At 31.7% G+C, this 23,145-nt stretch overlaps 1 protein-coding gene across 6 annotated transcripts in view; it reads left to right on the forward strand.

Moving 5' to 3' along the window:
- The first annotated feature begins 424 nt into the window (after positions 1–424).
- Positions 425–23,145, forward strand: part of Mp (collagen XV/XVIII-type protein multiplexin) — a 232,390-nt gene continuing 209,669 nt past the window's right edge. For 5 of the 6 annotated variants that reach the window (XM_029317413.2, XM_029317415.2, XM_029317414.2 and 2 more), the window contains exons 1-2: positions 426–1,864; positions 21,696–21,766. In XM_029317413.2, coding sequence (XP_029173246.1) covers positions 1,857–1,864; positions 21,696–21,766 — 79 coding nt within the window. In that variant the 5' untranslated portion in view covers positions 426–1,856. Of the gene's footprint in view, positions 1,865–21,695; positions 21,767–23,145 lie in introns of all 6 variants that reach the window. The other variant, XM_029317419.2, reaches the window with a different exon arrangement.

Raw genomic sequence — 23,145 nt, forward strand, 5'->3', positions numbered from 1 at the left:
TCTCTTTGGTATTTATCAATATTTTTCTTCGTATTATATACAATATTAGACTAAGCGCAGATATATATAAATATTACTCAACCTTTAAATTTTTATACATTTAATACATTTTATTTTAATATATTTATACATTTTATACATAAAATTTGTATGCAGAAATAGGTTGCAGATATGAGAAAAGAGGATTATGACTTGTAATGGAATATGTGTATAATAGAGAACAAGAATAATCCTGATTTATTTATTTCTATATTTTGAAGACACTGTAATACAAAGAAAGAGGAGAGAGCGAGTTTTGGCGGCAACTTTTTCGAAGAAGCCCGCGACGGCAAAGTTAGTTCGCCGGCGCGCCGTAAGATGGCGACGCTCTGACCGGCGGCGAGCGTCGTATCGGCGGCAGTCTCGGGGATGACGCCGTCGCCGCCACGTGGGGAGGTGAATTTGAATCAGCCGCCACCGGTTCCAGTCTGCTGTTTCGTTGTGTCGACACGCTCGTTCGCACCGGTGTCCATCCGCAGCTCCTCTCGCGCGAAACTTGTTCTGCGCGAGTACTCCGAGTAAAAGCGACTCCGAGATAATATCGAGAGAGTCGAAGAGACTATGTGAAGAACAGGTATTTGGCTATATCTCGAACCAAAAAAAGTTAGATTAGTTAGCAGCCATATCAAGGAGTAGAAAGGACTCCGGCTTGGAGCCGAGGAGAAGTGCGCGAGGAGATAAACGTAAAACAAAACGTCAATTTCAACAACGCGGAAAAATCATCTTCGGTGTGCGACGAGACGAAATCGACACAATTGCCTGCACATTTTGTTTGCGATATCGGAAATAGAAGGTATTACTCTTCTTTAATTAATAACGGAGTATCGAGAAATCGAAGAGAGAGAAAGTCACACGAGAAATCACATTTGTAAACAGAGACGATTAAAAAGTAGTTGCACGCGGATACGCGATTTTCCAATTACAACTGTCATCGTGAGATACCTGTTGTTTATCACCGTCCCACGTGCGACATTTCTCCGCCGACTGTCAAGCTCTCCCGAATAATAGTTTCCTCCGCGTCACGTGACGATACCCGGGAACAAACATCGCACCTATATATTGTCCGAAGTTATCAAACAGTCGACCGCTCTCGCATCGTCGCGGCGAGATATCGCGCGAGAAACGACCATAACTCTCTCTCTCTCTCGTCTCTGATGAAATCAGCGACCTGACACACAGCATCGCGTATATTTCCGATACACACTCCGGACGACCAGCACCGCGACGAGCAACTACGAGAGCGAGCGGAGGCTGCAGAGAAGGAGCGGAGTAGAAGGTGAGGGAGAGGGAGAAAAATCAAGAAGGAAGTAGCAAGTGTCACGGCGGGGAATCTTGTCAGTGAGTGGTGGACTGTGGCGCAGATCGCGGGGCATCCGCGCGTGTGTGACAAGGATCCTTCGCGGGGGACGAGCGAGAGACGCGCAGGACGACGACGGAGCAAAAGAGGAAGGGGTCACAGGTCGGCAAGCACGCGCGGCCGAGACTCGCGCTCGATACGGGCACGCGCGCGATTCGACCCGATCGTCGCTTCCGATCGTCACCGGCCGGCACCCTGGTCCGGGAAGAGGACTGTGACCTTGCGGGCCCGACCTTGGAAATTGGCGCCACCGTCGATCAAAGTATCGTCGGAAATTCGCGACGCGAAACTCAACCCGGTCACCGTCAAAGTGTTGCGCGAGTGTTCGAGAGAGAGAGAGAGAGAGGGAAAAACGAAGTGATTTTAATCGACCTTTATTTGACCCGTTACGAGGAGAGGGAGGTTCTTCGGGGAGCTGCCAGTGATCGAACCACCTGTCACGCCGATGGAATGATTCAATATGCTTAGGTAAGTGGAAAACTAACGAATGATCGAGGCCGGTCTCTTTTTTGCGCGAGACATTTAACTGAAGGTGATAATTGGCGAGAAGAGGGAGATGAATTAAAAGGTAAACGAAGGGGCGAATGAAAGCTACAGGTAGACCGCGAGAGGCGGAAACGCCACTTTAGTCATCTCCGGTTTCAAGCCTTTGACGTAACTCGAGGGTCAGCTATTGCTAGGAAGGGTTAAAACGCGGGAGGGTTGATTAACGTTATGTCGAGTTTACAAGAATGCGAAATCAGTGCAGAAAATATCTGAATTGATTGGAAAATTAATAAAAATTCTTTTTAATCGAGATTCAAATGTATATAAATAATTTTGAAAACCAAAAATAAGGCGATAATTTTTGTTCGTAATTATATTTGTCCGATTGTTTTATTTATATTCTTGCATTTTAATATGAATGGTGTTGGAGGAATATTTTTTCTAATATATTTGTCATTTGTTTTATAACGATTTGAAGGTTGACTTATTGCATTTGTAATATTATGTTCATTGTGCGATAATATTTGCATAAAACATTCGTACATCATTGTGCCTTCTTCATTAAATTTTCACGATTAGATACGTTTTGATTGTTTCGAAAGACAATGCTACGTTTGTCATACATCTATGAACGCAGTTACAAAACAGATTTTACTGCGCTTTTATTGCTTACAATCCTCTCTGCTCTCTGCACACCTGGGCTCGCAATGTATCCGCGTGTGTGCGCGAGGAAATGTCGCGCTTCAAATCCGCCTCGATCGCATACACGAGACACGGAGAGACACGAGCAAATCCTCTTTCACCGCGTCGAGAGAACAGAGAGTTACTACTGCCATAGAGATGGTTGCACAGGACCTATTACATTCAACGTAATCCTTAATTCGACGATTTATTATCCCTACCGCGAAAATCGAATTTATTCCCATATTTCTCTGCTTCATTTCTTTTTATCTGCAAATTTTATATTGCATTGTTACTTTATTATTACTCATAAACATATTTGTACAATCGTATGATTATATTTTCTAGTAATATTTATACTACAATTATCAATCTAAAACTGTCAAAAATAATTATTTCCGAGTCAGTTATTCTAAAAATTTTTGATATAGCAGATCCTCTTATATGTATATAGATAATATCTGAAAATAGTAATATAGCAATCATAAAATAGACGAAGGGAATACAAAATGTATTTATTAACAATATTCTAATATTCAAAGTTATTTTTCTTGAAAATGAAGTCTCGTATATGAAAAAAAAATTATTCGACATATTTAACTTATTTTTCCACACGGAATTAATTTTATTTTCTTACACTGGATCACGATTTCACATTTTGAACATTGTGTATATATTTTGTATATACACGTGCATAAGAATCAATTAATAAAATGAAATATTGCGTGAGAGAGAATAAAGAAATTAAAAAATAATTAATTGTGAAAAGACAGTTCGCGTCGCGTGCGCGAGAGATAATTTGGAAATAATTCTGTCACATCGCAAGAAACGAAGTAAAACTTCATAAAATCGCTTCGGAATAGGATGCAAGGTGCATGCTGAGACATATATATTCGCGTGTAATAATTAGACGTAGGTATTTTCACCAGCTACCGGTGGTTCTTAGCAGGCATAGAAGATGTCGGAGTCGACGTACGATTTCAAGTACGAGCATTATTTACGATCGCAAGAAGTGCAGCTGCGCCAACGATAGATATATATTTTGAATGAGAGAAGGAGACAGACGAGTCTGAATGTCATTCGTATTATTATTCGCAAAAATTTCGGTGTTCTCGCAGCGAGCCGGGCTTTTTCTCATTCAGCGAAAATATATATTCTCAACGTCTGGCAAACTCACGCAGGTGGTAGATATTTCGCGAAATATGTACATTCCGCCAAGAATGGTAGAAATTTACCTTTTCGACATCGTAATTTAAAGTTTTAATGGACCTCGTATATATTCGCGACTATGGAACCCGTATGTGTATATATTTCACAACTTGCGAGATCGCTTATGTGTATAATTATGAAATATTTCAGCGATGTAATAACAAACTTATGATTTTATAATTAACTGCGTACAAGCGCGTGACAAATATCATTCTACGAAAAATTCTACCGGAAAAGATTCGGTTATCGTACGCAAGTGTGGCGCGGTATCGCCTTAGGATAAATCTTTTACTAAAGCCCCTGGTTTAACGTAGAAACAGTAATTTACATTTAACATGACATTTTTGGATGTACTTACGATTAAACGGTTAAACTCGTATCGTTGTTCGTGGTATTGTTTGGTAATCCCTTAGTGTTACACGCTCTAGCCGTGGCCACGTTTTTCGAATGACCGGCATAATTCAGCGAGATGCTCTTTCAATGAAAAAAAAAAAAGAGAAAGAATTGCCGCCACACACACGCGACATGTGTTAATCCTCGCAGAGCATGTGTGTATTCGCGAAGCAATTCGGTGTCGCATTCGGTGCACGTATGGCGCGCGGCCTCGTAACCGACACGCGAAATTTCGTGCTGCTCAATTTCGTGTTGTTCAACAACGAAATAGAATTTTCATTCGCGTCGCTGTCGTAATTCTGACGATTCTCGGGAAAAATTGAGAAAATATGCGGGACATCTATATGTATATGTATTCGGCATGATATAACAAAACGAATACCGAAAGTTGTTCGCAAAGCAAAGTTTGCTGGAAAATTCTGGCCATTTTGATCGTTAGTTATATTTTAATGATGTTTAATGGTCGTTGAAGCGACAACGTCATAAATGTTGTAATAGCGATGTATGGTTAATTAATCACTACCTGCGTAACACTAGTGCGGGTTGTCGATATATATATATATATTAAAATCAATAACCCGTATGAATTTGTATAGTGAATGCGTGAAAAGTTTAACTGGAAATTAAACATTCAGATTATAATATAACGATATACATTTTTTGATCGGCGAAATGCTGTATGTCTATTTATAATTTATTAGCAACGTTCATTCGTTGTGAAATAGCTTTGTAAATTTTGAAACATTTTTGCATTTTAATCCATCAATTCTCCGAATTGCAAAATTCTACACAATATCGTATTTGAATTTGACAACTTGAAAAATATTTTCATGCCAAATTTGATAAAAGAAAGGTATAGAGATTCTATTTCTATGATACGCTAATGTGTCAAATATCGGAAGGAAGTTAATACATTTTGTGCGTTTAGATGTCAATAAATCTTTCTCGGAATCCATATTTTAACGAGAATAGCTTCCGATGAAATGCAGATCGCGGGACAAGGTCTGCTGTACACAACAGATCTTGAAATAGCGTCATTTCACGTCATTCAGGATTGAAATTACTTTGAAAGCCCACGATATTCGCTCGCTAACTCGAACGTAGAAATTAATATTTGCTTCGCGGTCGTTGTATTCATATCCCTGCGTTTCTCTCCGCGAAAAGGACCCACCGCACTCCGCCTTTGTGTTTCACGCGATAAGCAACAAATTACTTTTCCTTGACGACGCGAATTCGACGAAGAAAGGCGCGAGGCGAAATAAACGTCGGGTGCAAAATACGATGAAACAAACGCGATGAAACAAACGTGATGTAGGGTCAAAGGGCAACAGAAAGGTATGTTTGCTTGTATTGCTAGCGAATGTCGCTTTCGTCGATAGCTTCAAAGTGGTTGAACAACTTACTTTGTAGTAGAAATGTTATTTTACTACATTCGCCTTTGATTTTGACAATTTTCGAGTATAATACTTCAAAAGAAAAGAAATATATATATATATAATCATAATTACAGAAATCTTTCTCTTAAAGAAATTGATTTTCTTATAGACCTATTACAAAAATTAATTTTTTTTTATATAATGTAAAAAAATATGCGGTCTTCTTCAGCATCTATTTACTATATACGCGAATGTAAAATTGATGACAGAAAGAATTGCTCTTCGAAAAGATTCGACTAATATTCGTAGCCTCGTAAGATTGATCTTGCACCGCTTTGTGTCGCAAAGAACACGATAAAGCGCCGTCGATTTCCATACCGAAGAACGAGTCTCGCGGCAAAGATTTGTTACTAATGGAATTGCGTTCGTGCACAAGACTCTAGTGGGAGTTTAGATTAAGCAATTCAGATGCGAGAACACCGGCAGTTTTGACTCTGGCGAAGCGTCCGTGCGTATGTACGTGTTGCTGCTACCATAAATTGCGAAAAATAATGTCCTCCACATAATTCGCCGCTCGTGCAACGCGCCAAGGAATCTCCCTCTCATTGAAATTTCTCTATTTTCAAGAGATAAAAATCTTTTCTGCGAGTTAATTCTGTAATTTTTTACTTTGCAAAATATATATGTATATGAAAGTAAATTTTCTATCGATCGATCGACAAAATGCACAGAATTCATATATTTTAATGAGAAAAATAGTTTCTGATAAGATATAGAAAATTTACCTTTCTTAGCGACAAATATATTTGTTTATCCAGGAGCGATGACAGAAAATATTATTATAGCATAAAAAACGCGGTATCGCTCACAGGGCGTTAAATAAATTGCAGTTCTGGGTAAAGAATAAACTCTGGATTTATAAGAATTATTGTTATTGCTTGCCGTAATTCTGGCTTTTCTGAGTTTTGTTTTTATTTAAATACGCGATTAATAACATTGAAGTAAGAATAATGATATTACTGCCTGTTCTGACAAAATAAATGTCGTTTTAGCCTTTAGATTTTTACTATTTTCTTAGAGGGAAATACATTATATAAACTGACAGCTAAAAAGAAGTATGCTTGCAGTAAATTATATAAAATAACCATATAAAACTAAATCATACTTATATAATCTCGAAAAATATACATATCTCTCATTTTGTGTAAGATTTATTCCAAATCAGTTTTTATCCAGTAATCGGAGTAAATTCTTTTCCATTTACTTATTAAAATTAATGAAATTAAGAAAATAAGCAACATTATATTATACATTTTATTGAATATGAAAATTTTTCTGGTAGAAAAAAAATATACATTTTACAATATTTCATTAAAAATTCAATATTTGTATTTTTTGTATTAAATTTTTCAAATATACTAATGACATATATACAAAATTAAAATTGTTTAATAACAAATTGTGCGACACACACATATACACATATATAATTTAAAAGTAAAAAGAAAACATTTTATATAGTAAAAATTTAAAGGATAGAAAAAGAGACCAGCTACATTTCTGACAGTATTTTAGTGGGAATAAATCTAATCGCATTCAGAATAAATTATTCGTAATTAGAAGCGTTTCGCGCGAAATACGGTAGTTCCATTCCATACATACCGATATTTTTGGTGCGTGCCGTGACAGTTGTTATTCAGGCATCGCTTGGGATCGTGTTTCAGACACGCCAACGAGATTGAAAATGTGGTTAGAATTTGCGGTGCGACATTTTGTAACGGATGTCGCATTTTAAAGGGAATTTATCGTAGTTTAATTTCGTGAACGAAAGGACGGCAACGAACGACGATGCCGAAATTGAGAATGAATCTTTAAAAGTATCTTCATTGGATGCGAGAGAGAATTTACTCCGACTGTATGTAAAATTACCTTCGCCGCGAATAAATTCCACACTTTACAGACGAGTAAGTTTCTATGCGCTTTTGATTGTAAACATATAATCTATTTAATGCAACTTCTTCCGATTAGAATGCCGTGGAAATACTATTAAAATATTTTGTACAAATTAAAAGTTTGTATACAGCAAATGGGCAAATTCGTAATTTTTCTTTTGAAGAAAAATATGCAATTTATTTGATTACAAAGCTACATAACGTTTTAAATGATAAATAATGAAACGGTAATTGCGTTAAGCATAAACATCATACAAGTATGAACTAAATATATTAATTTCTTTAATTTCTTTTATTTATTATCGGTAAATTAATTGTTTTATTGTTCATGAAGGAAGTAATTTAAATAGCTTAACCATTGTAATGATTTAACTTATATGCATTTGTTGCACCAGCGCATTCATATTTATTAAACTGAATAACTTAGAATCTAATCGAGTTATTTTGTCGAGAACGCATTTTCTTGTATAAGCAGGAAGGAATGTAATACGGAACTAAGAGGGGAGCAAGTAATTATTGTGGGATCACTGAGTTTCGCCACGAGATTTTCTCCTCGGTAACCCTGCCTTCAGTAGTACTGATAACGAGATAATGAGACCGCATACGTGTCTAATTGGAAAATATTGCCGTACGTGCAAAGTTTCGGTTAAAGCGCAGCAGGTATTAACAAGAAAGTTTTAGTCCATGCGGTTTAGTCTACGCTCTCTTTTTTCTGGAAAACAAGCTACGAGACCTTCGTGGCATGCTACACACATTGCAAGAGCATCCGTTTATGTGTGGCTTTTTAATCGTCTTACTAATATTCGAAAAAAACAATATTTACGGGATAGTTATCTCTTTTCCTTAATAAAATAAATTCCCCATAAAAATCTGATTTGATCAAGTCGGCATTTTATTTTATATTTACACGCATAAAAGTAAGGTTGAATAAGAAACAACATGTATAAAATTTCATATAAATATTCTTTGGCAACTCACCAGTAATGAAGTGTATTAAATAATTAATACGTATATAATTAAAATATACTATTAATTATTTTTGTATCAGATACTATTCTCGTGATTATGTGATATATATTTCCGGATTGCGGGAACAAGGAAGTGTAGCACGTGAGAGGATAAAATGCATGCGAAGATAGAATCCTTTATAAATTTGCTTAATATAACCGGCTAAATGCGCTTCTCTGTGCGCAGCTCGCCGTTGGATGATCGTGATCTACGATTTCCGTGATGCGGATAAGGATCGAATTTATGTTCATCCTTTGAGGGATAATACTGCCTTGAGTGACTTGTTTCATTGTCAAGACAATAGGGCAAGACATATCGTCTCAGAGGAGCATAAATTTGGTTTATCACGGTACTCAATCGCAGGCTATTGCGGTACGCGAAGTTTGACGTGAATTTCGATGCGGAGTTCTGGGTAGAGTTCAGAGGTGTCCAAAATTTACAACTCACCTTCATCAAATAAAACGTGACAATTTCCTTCACGATCAGATGTTATCTAGATAACGTTTTATATATACATACATAAATATTTGATATGTATTATCGTATTGAAATAAATATTATACATTATAAATGCATTACAAATATTATATAGTAATTTTATTATTAATGTAAATAATTTAAAGTTGATAATTAGTTAACAAAAATTTTTAATTTTTTATATTTGAATATAATGTATAAAGTTTAGAAAAAAATATTTTTGCACTTATTTAGTCATTACAATATATCAGTTACAAATAAAACAGAAAGCACTGTATAGAATAAGAGATTCTTTCCTTTATTTTTACTTATTACATTACATGATTTGATAGTTATTAGATTTGCATTTGAAAATTAGAGAATACCGGAAAAGAATTTTCGTATTAACTATATGGCCGTAGGCGGGATTGCTTCCCATATTCTCTCTTGAGGACCAGAATATGGTAGAACATATATATATATATATATATATATAAAGAGAGAGAGAACTTCGAGTTAGCCACTTGGCAGCCTTCCACTCAACATTGTGACGTGTCTCTCTGCGGGCTTCCAAAGCTGAAATCAGAAGCAAGAACTTCAATTGACGTAGCACGTCTCAATGTCGATCTTTTTTTACTATACGAATCTACTTATTTCTAATACTAATACAAGCACGTTAAAACAAACAGACATTTAAAATATAGTCAATTTTAAAAAGTTGATAAAATTGAAAGAAGTGTACTTAATATTTTAGAATAGTAAAATATAAAAGGATGAAACAGAGAGAAGTTTAGCATAAAATATGAAATTAAAATTTAAAATTTATTTTGGAACTTACTTTTTTAATAATTTTTTTCTGGAATTTAACATTTAATAGAAAACAATAATAAATAGTAGAGATATATATAATAATAATAATATAATAGAGATATATAAATCAATAATTTATTTGGCTATAATCTGAAAACTTTTAAAATACATTTTGAGATGAATAAAATGTGTAAATCTTCTTTTCACTTCTTTATAAAAAGGGTTATATTAAAAGTTTTTACATGAATTTTTATAAAAATAAATTCTTTATACTGGACAAGAGAGAAAAAAGATTTTTAATGTCGCGTTTGCATTCCAACGCTTTGGCGAATTTCGGAGAGACGAAGGATTCGTAGACTATAGGCTACTGAGTAGGGTGGAGCGCCATCGAAATTAAACCAGTTTGCATTCACGTAGTGGAATAGGAGACACTGTTATGTGCGTATTAATCAGTGTCTCGTCTCCTTCCAATTATCGCATTACTCACTACCTACGCATACGAGCGCAAATACTATCGATGAGAGGTCGTCCGATAACAGCGAACCTCCTCGTGAAAGCTCGCACGATAATAGCAAGGCAATGTCCCACATGTACGGGATTCTTCATATGCGTTTTGCTGCGAGAAATGTGAACGCTCGAATGCGAATTGCATCAGCGTGAATTAGATCATTTCATTCTGATGGTTTGCGAGAAATTAATCAAAATAAAATACATAAAAAGATTACGTATATATATATACATTATTAAGGTGATGTTTCAATATGTTACAAACAAATAATAATCATTTTAAATTAATTAACTTTAATATTCTGTAAAAATTCTATAAAGATGCTTCAACTTTTATTTTACGCCTCTTAAAAAAGCATATAAAATCGATTAGAAATATCAAAGTTTATTGCTCTTTTTTGTTATTTTGATATGCACATTATTTTGTATATATGATGAGAATCTTTTATGGAAGGAACAAAAAGTGTAATTTGATGCTTTAATATTAAAGACATTAATAGTAACTTTATTTGTTTGATGGACATTTAATATCACTATTTTTTTTAATAAAGAAAGAGAAAAGAACGGAAAAAAATTGAAATACATATTTTTTAAATTTGCAACAATATGTTGAAAAATTGTTATTGCACAGAAATTATATATTTTGATAACTTTTTAATGTTGAAACAGCAATTGATACTTGTTGTTTTGTTCATAAAGAATATTATATGTAAAATTTATTTATTTAAATAAATAATATACTATTTCAATACTATATTTTCACACACATAAAATTCAATTTTTTTTGCATACATAAAATTGTTATACAATTTTGACATAGAAGCGCTTTCGACGTTCCTAGCAATATTACAATCAATTTTTCCATATTGTATATAGTCGTAATAAAAATATCTCACAACAGTTATTAATGTTTATGAAATTCCAGTTTTTGCAATGTTGTTAAAGTATGAATATGACAATTTAATATTTATTAATTTATTATTCATTGACTAATTTATCTTTTAAAATTTTTAAATCTAGATCTTTCTCTCACAGATTATCTTAACTTTTCTTATTTCAGAGAAGGTTGGTGTTCTTGATTTTTATGATGTATTCATAATGAAGTAGAAAAAAATAATGCATATACTTTACCATAATCGATAATATTTTAAACAATAGAATTTTTATCGATATGAAAAACAGAGAAGTAGAAGCAATAGTATTACAATACTTTCAAAATCGAGTCGTAATTAATTATCCTCACGTATTACAAAATTTTGTGTCAAGAAGATCTTCTGAAATTTGTTTCGAATTGATCAATCTTATAGAACAATATAAGAGAAACAATCGCGGGACTCGATTCGAGATTTAAATGCTAAATCACTATTTTATAGCCATTGAAACCGCATTAAATTTGCAAATGACGAGTTAGCATAATGAGCTATTGATACATAACACGTAAGAGCGATTTTCTGAAATTTGATCGGAGTGCAAGGGCACGTTTTACTTGTGCAGGGGTCCGGCATTCGAAGCGCGTTCGCGCAGTATCGTATTATCGCCTCGAGGTGCACGCGGCTTCTAAACGTCAGTTTATAGATAGCGACGTGCCGCAGGCGGCTTAAGAGATCGTCGCTTTCTCTCTCTCTCTTTCTCTCTGCGATCGTTGCTGAATTATTGCTCTCTTGCCGGACCGGGCCGCGAACCGCACGTAGATAATGCTCCTTTCCACCTTCCTTCGCCATGAAAGTCGCTCGCGGCGACGAGACGAAAAGGTTCCCGTCGATAAATCACTCGAAATATCCGGGATTAAAAGGAAAATTAAATGTAACCATTACATTACACGCAAATTGGAAGCGGTTTTCTTTCATTAAAGGGATATTGATTATGCAGTTGGATCCGACTTTAACTGCGTTCATTATTAACTTCGCGCACTGAGCGATTGATATGAAACATTTTTTAACTGTTGCATGTTTTAATAATTTGAGAATAATAATAACTGTGTGTCGTTAAGTTTGAACTATATAAAATTGATTTTTAATATTTATTTTATATAATGTATATTTTTGCGCATTATTCCTGACTTGAAAATTTTGCTTGTAACAAAAATTTTAAAATTTTAGAATTTGAAGAAATGATTGAATACGGTCGATACGTTGATTGATCAATCTTATTATATCTTACTATTTTATTCATATTCTTTTAACCACTAAATATAATCTGGATTTTTTAATGTGATATAATTTATTAAAGTAATTGATTTTCTTATTTGTCAAAGTATTAAGTTTATATATAATTTTTGTATAAGTAATTTTTATTTCACAATGGAGAAATAAATTTCACAAAGCTGAAATTGACACATATACGAATAAAAATCTGTCTTATTGACTGAAAATCTAATATCGCTTTTGTAACAATTGACAGCTATTTCGCAGAAATTATTTGCCGTGAAATATAAAACGAGGTTTTTCGATTGCCACCTGTGAATTCGCATGGTCACAATTGTTTTAAATTTATACCAATCGCAATTTCTTTGCAATATAATGTCACGATAAAGTCATATTATTGATATATAGACTTAATAATGTGTATGCTATGATATTTAGAGTAAAGGATTATTGTTTGCATACTGAACCAGTTATTTATTCAATTGTACAATTGTATATCTCTGACAAAGGAAATTCTTCCGAAAGGGAAAATTTAAAAGAAACTATCAAATCGGCATCTCAATGTTGATTACTCTTTGGCACAACAAAGAAACGAATTCCGTGAATTACAATTCTATTTTAATGGAAGTTCATAAATAAGACTAAAGTTTTATCGTTGTGTTACGTTTGAGCGAATTAGAGGAATATTAACTTTTTATAATATCGCATTTCTCCAGACACAGTGATAAGTCTTTATAAATAGCTGTAATTAAGTCTAAGTCAGAAAACACATTTTTCTTTCAATATTATTTTTCATTTTTTGAAAATAAGAAAAATGTCAGTAGGTATACGAGCTATGCATAAGAGTTATTTAAACTTGTTCTCGGTATATTTTTAAATATGTTAAATTTTTCTGTAATATGACAATTGAGAATTCTGTGAAAAATTGGTATATATCTTTATTTGAAATACACTTGCAAACACACATAGTTGAGTTTATTTATAACGTAGACAATTTATATTTTATTTGTATCTACTGAAAGGATTTCCTTAGAAACGACGTCCGTCTGCAACGTTAACAGTTTACCTCGCCCCAGAAAGAAAAAAAGAGCAACTAGAAAATCTTCAAGCAAACATACGCGTATTTCCTCGTATTTCTTTCTTTCTGTTTCTCTTTTTCTATATGACTTTAACTCCGTTTTTGTCTAAATTAATTACTTTTCTGAAGATTTATCTCATAACACATCTCTGGAAAAAATATAAGAAATGTGTTAGCATGCAGAAAATTTTAGATTGAATTATAATAAATTATAATAAACCACAATAATTTATTAAAATTTTGAAATACACAATTTCGAAATAATATTGAGATACAATGTCAATATGGAAACAGAATACTGTTATTTTTTGGGAAAGAATTTTTTTGGATTGTTGCAAAGGTGTGATTTTTCCTTTTTATTTTCCTTTCGCTACAAAATACACAAAGCAATTAAATCGAATTTTCATACGGGCGTTACAATTGTCTTTTAAGACAATTGCGATTTTCAGCTTTTCTCTTGAAAAGGAGTTTTCCTATTTTATCACTTAACAAAATCATAGTCACTAATGTAACGAGCACTCTGCTAGCGTTGCTAACAGAGCTCCGAGACCATGTTTGGAGAAACGAATAAACAGAATGTTCCAGAAATGGAGCTCTTTGCAAAAACGAAATAAGCTCAAGGTCCGTTCTTCAACTCGCTCGTCATTTCGGCCACAAAAATAAATTCATTTCTTTATTTTCTGTCATCCATCTGCTCCACGCAAAGTTACGAGATTCATCCGCAGTCGCGCAGTAATCGCGAAATTGTGATGAAACACGAACGTGTGATTCACTTCCGTTTCTTTGAAGCCCCTAGGCAGATAATTTTTCGCGTCTTTTTGCTTATCACAGGCTACGCATATAAAACGATAATGTGTTGTAAAAAAGATAATATTTGTTTTAATACATACAAATAACAGATAAATGTTGTAGTATGAAAAATTTACATCTCTTTTGAAAGATGAAAATTTAAAAATCACTCACATAGTGTTAATCGACTATCAATTGATTAACTGCGATTCGACAATATATTTTCTTTTATTGCCATGTAGAATACAAGGCACAAATTATGCTTATTTTGTGAATAGAAATAAATCAGTTGCATTTTGCGGTATGTAAAGTTGCATTGTGCTATGTTCGTACACCAATATATGGTCCATTTCCACAGTATTCAGAAGCGCAATCAGTGTAATACTGTGTTTTCAATCTCATATAGAACGACAAGCATTGCACTCGAAAGCTAATTAAATAATGAAGGAATATAAACAATGTGTGAAGTTAATTTTCTAACACAATTCTATTTTTTGTAAAAGTATAAAATTATTATTTTGAGTATCTTAAGCAAATAATATTTATTATTTATATATCTATATTTCGTCGTTTTATATATTATATTTTAAAATTACAAAATAATAAAATGAAATTATTTTATAAATTATTATATAAATAATTAAATTAATTTTAATTAGCAATTATTAAGTATTTTAAAAAAATATTCGTAATATAATATTTAATTTTATTATATAATCTTGAATATTTTAGAGATAAAATAAAATATAACAAGGAATTATTTTCGGATTTTGTAATTTTTTTCTCATAATAAAAAGATTAAAATTATTCAAAGAGAATCAACATAGTAAAATAATCTGCATAATAATATTGTTAACATGCATTCATAAAGAAAATGACATCAAGTATAGCATTACTAATGTTTCGATAATAATCTAAAAGTCAACTAGCGGATAATATTGAATAATTCTGCAATAAATTTTGTGTTGCAAGAAAGGCGTGAAGACTTATGAATCGATACAAGCTTAAGGTTGAAGTTTCCATCTTGGCGTTCCCTTTTCCGATTTAAAGATAGATTAAAGAGGTTTTATATATGTAATGTTTCCTTGCTGACGAAACATTTGTTAACGACATTGCCTATTAAGATTTCATGTACTTGTCTAGACAATTATTGTGATTTAAGCATTAGTTGTTTAGCATTGTTAAATGGAGTAAATGTGCAGACTTTCGTTTAACAAGGATATTTTAATAATGTAGACTAAAAGGACCGTATGCAATTATCTTTTTAACATATATTTTTTTCTAATTATCGCAGCAGGTTTTTTCCAGCTGTAGAAAATTTTTTAAAATGGTTATATTTATTAGTATGTAAAAAAATTTACATGTAGTTAATTTTTCTATAATTTATTTATATCTGCCTTAAATACTTAGTGTAGGAGTTCAAACAGTTCCAGAATTGTAGGACTCCATTATTATAAAGACGATTCTTGTAAGTGTAAAAGCGGATTTATTATCGAGACCATATTTTCGCGCAACTTGCTTTTATTTTTAGAGGACGTGACATCAAAGAGATACCGACTTCTATTTTCTTCGGAATTTTCATACAAGCTACACTTAAGCTTGTGTCTTTGTGCGCTCGCATTCACAAAATTATTCACAAAATTATTCTCTCAAAATTATTAGCCCCACAATGCAAATCAAAAAATATATAACAATATATTGCGTCATCTTTATAAAATCTACTTTAAATTCTTACTTAATTTTCTACGCTTCGTAATATTTTTCATAGATTTAGTATTGTTGCATATAATATATTATATGAAGTGTGTAGGTATGGTGAGATAGGACATAAATATATTCCTAGATGAAGTTTGTGCGTGGTATTCACGCGTCATGGCGGTTTCTCAGAAAATTAATGATCGGCATGGATTTTAGTATACGCTGCTTTCTTTTCTATGCCATGCAATTTTTCATCGTAAATTATGTTGACGTAACAGAAATGTGAAGTTATAAACGAGATTAGATCCGTTTCTTCTGTACGAATATTTCTGGCGTATGTTGTTAATTTATAAACAATGTTCCCGAATGTTTTTCAATTATTTCTTAAAATTTTACGTTTTATTACACAATATGTCTCGCACAATGTTTCTCAAATTTTGTTAGTAACATGGAATTTTAAAGAAATAACATTCTTTATTTTTATCATAGAAAAATTATCTTTTATAAATTTTCTATTATAAATTAATTTTAATATCAAATTTTAATTACATATCTGTAAAATCTGTAAATTTTGCGATCAAATTTTCAATAAGATGTCTGGTTTTCTATTGTAAAAATCAATTCACATTACAAGCAAGCGATTCTAAAGCAAGATTAACTCATAACTTCTTCGATTCAGTAGTTTTGCACTAGAATCATCCATTCTTTCCAAGTTTCCTCTGAATTTCGTCGACTTGTAAGGGCCCTCGCTTCATTAACGAGCTCCTCGACGTCGACGTTGTCGTCGTTTCGCTTAATTATTCTACCACCACCCGGTACACGTGTTCCGTGCTTTCATTGGACCAACCTCGGTTCTTTTATATCGCTACTCGGGCCAGTGGGTTAATGGAATGTCGTCATCCGTCGTCATTATCGTCGACGATAGGACCTCCACATTCTCATTTTGTGAATCGTCCCGTTGTTACAAAGAGGCTTACTTATAGTGCAGCAACGGTAGCTTTTGTAAACGATACTCGAGTAGTTCCAAGAATTTGTAAAATTTATATGCACACGCGATCTTTTTCTTTATTTGTTGTATTCTTATTAAAAATATTTTAATTTTGCATAATTTATTTTATGCAAAATTTGTACTATATTTTATATGTGCTGTCAAAAGATCATTATTATTAATCCCAAATTAAAATAAAGACTGAGAGCCGAATTATTAATCTATTCTTCTTTTTCTTCTTCTTTTTATTATTATATTATTTGTATTATAATTATGAGCTTTTATTAATATGTTAAAATTAATATGATTATAGATATTTTAAAAATTATCAGTATAGAAATTATTTCTATTATTTATTATTAATTCTTTTTTATAACATTTTTTAATTAGGGAAACGATACATTTTATACAATAATACTGTATATACAACTGTCACTTTTCATATAAAAAATTTATATATTATTTTTATTAAAATAAATAAGAATGAATAATATAGTGATTCTATGCAACTTGTTACACAAAATTATTGATTTGAAATTAATGAGAATTAAAGAGAAAGCTTAATATCAGAGAATCTGATATGATTAGATAGCAGATATAAAGTATAAAATTTTTGTGTGAATATTTTCAGTTATTAAAAACACACAATAATATTGCTGAAGTAAACAATTAAATTATCTACAATTATTACGCATAAGTAAATTTTATTTCAATATTACATATCATTATATTAATAAACTGTGTGCATATGTACAAGCATAGTTCATGTATGTATCTATAAAAATTCTATTATATTCGTTGCCTTTGAAATTGCCAAATCAAAAAAATAAGAGGATAAAGAACTTATGCGTTTATAAAAAGATATACTACATCATATATTATTCAAACAAGCGGTCGATTATCATCTCAACGCTATCGCCGTGGTTTTTCTCTGCTCTTTCTTTTACGGCCCCTCTGCAGCCACATTGAGATTTATTCCACTTTTTCTTGCAAAGAGTTCTTCTTTCTTGTGGTGATGTCATGCACAAGTAGTGATACTCTCTTATCGAAAGAAATAAAACGCTTTATAACGCGAGATTGCAGAAATCAGAAACGCTTATGTCAGTCCCCTTATTTGATCGTTGAATGAGATAATTATTATATCATTGTAGTTTTATTTTTAATGCTTCCAAATAAGTAAAGAGAAAATAATTTTGATAAGCTTTAACTTTCTCTCTATACATTCTAACATTTTATAAAAATATTTAAATTTATTGTGTAACTGTATGATTACAAATTATATGAATTTTTGAAAAAGAATTGCAAGTGTCAAATTTATATCTTATATTTAAATAAAAGGTTTTAAATATAATAAATACAACTGCAATTATTTAATATAAAAATAAAAATAATGATCATGCTTTAAAGTTATTTTATAAATTTTAATTCAGAATATAATTTATAATAATTTATAATATTATTTAATATAGAATGATCATTTTATCAAACAAATTTTTAAGTCAAACAAAAATTTTAAGTAAATATTTTGTTGAAGAATTCGCATGAAAAGTAGCACCTGATGACATAATGTACGATGTTTCTAAGAATCGAAATAACAGTTATCATAATCTTTTCGCTAATTTCGATTTAGAAATTTGGAATTTATATCATCTTTGTAATCAAACGTATACCCGTTATTAAGTGCATAATGAATAAAGTCAGTCGCTAAAAATAGATCCTTCAATTGCGTTCGATTTCTATTAACGCTTTGGTTACACGCACGAATAGCATCGCTGTTACTCATAATCAGTCTTGCGTAAAATCGATATGTAATGAGTGTCTGCGGAATACAGACAAGAAATATATAAAATAAAATACAATTAACCTACAAATTAATTTTTAATAAATTTACTAATTGAAGATATATATTCGTATTAGCTTATCTTCAATTATGTATTTTCCTTTATAATAATTAAAATGTACATATAGGCAGTATTAAATCAAAATTAATTATTATGTATTAAAAGCATATGATTTTATATTCTTATGTAATTATATATATTTTAGTAATAATTTATAATTTATATACATATATATGTACAATATATATAATTCTAAATGATATAATTTATTATATACATATGTATATAATTCAACTATTATTTTTTAATTATAATTTATAATTATAATTTATTAATTACATATATATATATTTATTTATTAATTATACATATTAATCATATAATTATAATATTAATTATCAACACATTTTCTTGTACATAATTTTTTATGGTATCATCGTATAATTTTATATCTCTTATGTTTAATTTTGTGATACATTTATTGCATTACACAGAGCTTAGCGAAGACATGCAATATGTACGAAAAAGTTTTTTGCGCTCTATAAAATTCTTGCGTCCTATGAAACCTCGGATATTTCACGAGACCTTATAAAACGTCATAAACTTCAACGAAACTCGGCGTAACCTCTTAAACTTCTGTGAAAGCAGTAGGCTCTCATGAAATTTGTATGAAGCTTTAAAAATGTTTAATGATCTTACGAAAAGCAATCGAGATCTCCCTGGATAACAGTGACACGTTTTCCTAAGTTGTAGAGATCATTATCTGATAATGATATAAAAGAAATTGACATTTTTTATGACAGTTTGATAATTCTATATTTTCTATATAAGATTAATATTTAATCAACTTTTAAACAAAACATTTTATAGATTTACTAATAAGAATTTAGCTACATAAAAAATACGCCACAAATCGCATATTATTTATATTGAGAATATTTAATTAATTAGAATAAGAGATATACCTATTAATTATGTCAACTAATTAAAAAAATTACAAAGCAAACACGTATCAATCAAAATAATCGTATCGTACATATCTTTTAAAAATAATCATTTCCTGTTAATTTATAAGAACTATACTAATATGATTCAATAAAATATGAACACATCCAAGAGATACTCGTATAAGCTATACAAATGTAAATAGTAAATAATATTCAATTATTTTATTATTTCTATATCATGAAAGAGAAATTATCGTTTTTGTAATTGATTACTCTTTTTTTTTCTCTTGAGATTTTTAACAAAAAAAAAAAATTTTGTGTTCGCGAATCTTCTTCATAATTTGTTGAAGTTTATTATATTATTTTGACAAGATATCATTCACTTTGAAACATTTACAACACTCGATAAGTTTTCCTACAATATTGTTCGTATATATACGATTCAACACTATCGAGCATGTATTATTATGACAACAATAGATGATACAATATTTTCGATCTCCATATTGCTGCATACATTATGCAAAATGTGCGTTTACTTCGGTCGACATCGATAATTCAATCATTTGTCAACATTTGCCTGTTGAACGTGAAAGGGAGAGGTGGGAGGGGGGGAAACGAAGGGGGCGGGATCGACGTCCTTGTTAAATGGAAATCGAAATCGAGGGGCACGGCCGTCCTCGCAGGTTTGATCGTTGCGCAAGTACGGCATTCTCGATCGTGAATCACGATCGGCGAACCATGTGCGCGCCGGAGTGCCGGCTGTTGTGCAAGCCGAGATGTAAATGTGTGTCACACTTACCGAGTTTCCCGTGTTCCACTGACCTTAGTCTAGTCAGGGAATAATGCAGAATCGGGAAAAGAGAAAGAGAGAAGGGAAGCAGAGATTTATCGTGCGTTACAACAAGCGAGTCACGATTTGTTTCTATTAGCCGCGCTCCACGCATTGAATAATGTATCAAAAATAGTTAAGTGAGAGTTTGTACAATATATTTTATGCCGTGAGATTTCATAGTAAAGAGTGATTGGAGAAAGTCGTGAACTCTAAATTAAAGGAAATTACATAACGAGTTCCATTGCTTTTTTCTTTTTATTTGTTTAACTTTTAAAGATACTTTTCAGCTATTTAAACGAATTTATCGAAATTATAATATACAAGTCAAGCGTATGATTTTAATAATTAGAGGATTATATCAACAAAAAAAAGATGAGATAAATAAAAATTTATTAAATAAAAGGCAATCTATTAAATAAAAACGGATCAAGTTACGTCAAGTTAAACTTCTACATCGTGTGTAAAACTAATTCATCGTAAGTCGTGATCATATATTTTGTGTTACAAAATCGATACTTACAAAGGTGCGAGGGTATCAAAAAGCCACTTCTCTTGATCTCTGAATTCAGTACCGTCCAATCCGGTTATCGCACATTTACGGTTACAGCAAGTGTATCTCTCTCTCTATTGTTCTCCTTTAATAACAACATTGTTATTTCGAATTGCTCTAACGCTAATTTCATCACAGGATCACAAGCTTTTCTAACACCGGTTTTCTCTCTCCCGATACACTAACTTTATACCCTTTATTTTAATTGTTTCCAATATTTCGCTCTTTTCATTCTTATTTAATTAGAATTAGTTACAAACCGTATCGTTGGTAATAATGCTCAAGTAACGAAACAATTAATCATCGAAATGTTCGTCTATTTTGAATAACGCTATACTATTCCACAATCAACCGGAAACTATTATGATGAATAATATAAGAAATATGATTGTAATAATAATACATGAATTTTTAAATCGGCCAATAGAGCCCAAGCGCGAAAAATTAATTCTTCGGAACTGTATCTCTTGGTTTGAGATTACTAAGTTCCATATATAAATTAATCTCGAACTTACATATATTTCTTATCTGAAATATGATTGTGTTTGCAGATCGTCACTGGTGCTCTTCGTCGCGTTTTGCGCGACGTGCGGCCGCGCGGACTTTTTCAGCGACAGAAAGGGTGAGTTTCAACAAAATTAATTTTTAGCGCTAATGAACTCCACGATTCTCGCGAGGATTTCTACGTTTCCGGCCGTTTCTGAGTATCTTACTCGCTGACGATTCGCTGCAATATTCTCCTCCGGGAATTCTCCCCGAGTGAGGGTACTTCGCGCGAATATTCAGCAGCTTTTTTCTCAACGACACACCCTTCTTCTGCGCTCCCCATTAGGATTCGCCTTACGTGACTGGTGATTTATTACTATGTTAAGTACGGAATATATTTAGTCAAGCAGTGAATAATGATATCAAATGATAAGAGTTGCAGACAAATTGTCGCGAATGTGCATGAATTTACGTATACTTTGCGACCAGGACATCGATTTTACGTGACGATTTTAATTACGACAAATATAAAAATAATTTTGTTTTTATTCTGACACTCTGTAATAAAGTGTTCCTATTAAAATATGGGAATAAAGCTACACTTTTATCATTATAAATGATAATGATAAATATTTAATACTGTTTACACAGTATTGAACATCTATTTACCAACATTAATAAATTAATATTAAATATGTTTTATTCGAATTAAATTATAAGCGTTTTATATTCGAATGATTTTTAATATTATTATTTATAGCTTTGAGCGAAAATTCCCCAAAATATAATTTTTATATTTAATTCGAGTTCTTGATACTTTTCTTCGTAAACAAGATCTTTGGTAAAATTAATTTATACTGATAAACGGAATCTGTCGACTAGAATAAAAATGAGTGATTTGTTTTTAACTCTTACGAGATGTTCACTATTCGTTTCTCCAGATTAGATTCGAAAGCATCGTAACAAAAGCAATATCATTCTTTTTCTCAAGAAACAAATTTAATTGTATAAAATCACATATTGAGATTCTCTTAAATTCTATATTAATCTGAAGATTTTGTTTAATTTATTATTATACATATTTTACACCTGTAATTTAATGTTTTTAATAACTAAAATTTAATGCTGGTCAAATCATATAATGATTCAATATTGTCGGCTATATCACTATCGATTAATTATTCCATGTACATAAATAGTTTTGGATAAGAGAGATAACTAAAAAATTCACGAATAGCCCGATCTACCGATATTTTCTATATTAATGTACTGAATGTTTTTTTTTTAGATTTATTAATGCTTTAATAAATATATTTATAATATATTGGATTTTAAAGAGAAATTAAACTCCATTAAAATCTGTTGCAAAATGCAAAATTTGGTTTTTTATATGAGAAAAATAGATTTAGATTTCCATGAAAAATGAAGTAAAATGAGTCTATTTTTGCGATATATATATATATGTTGAAGCGCATTTGATGTCGCTGGATCATGTCTATGTCGAAATATAACTGT

This window comes from Nylanderia fulva, unplaced genomic scaffold (genome assembly GCF_048542155.1).
Source record: "Nylanderia fulva isolate GAGA-0341 unplaced genomic scaffold, ASM4854215v1 Scaffold1, whole genome shotgun sequence".
Taxonomy (NCBI): Eukaryota; Metazoa; Arthropoda; class Insecta; order Hymenoptera; family Formicidae; genus Nylanderia; species Nylanderia fulva.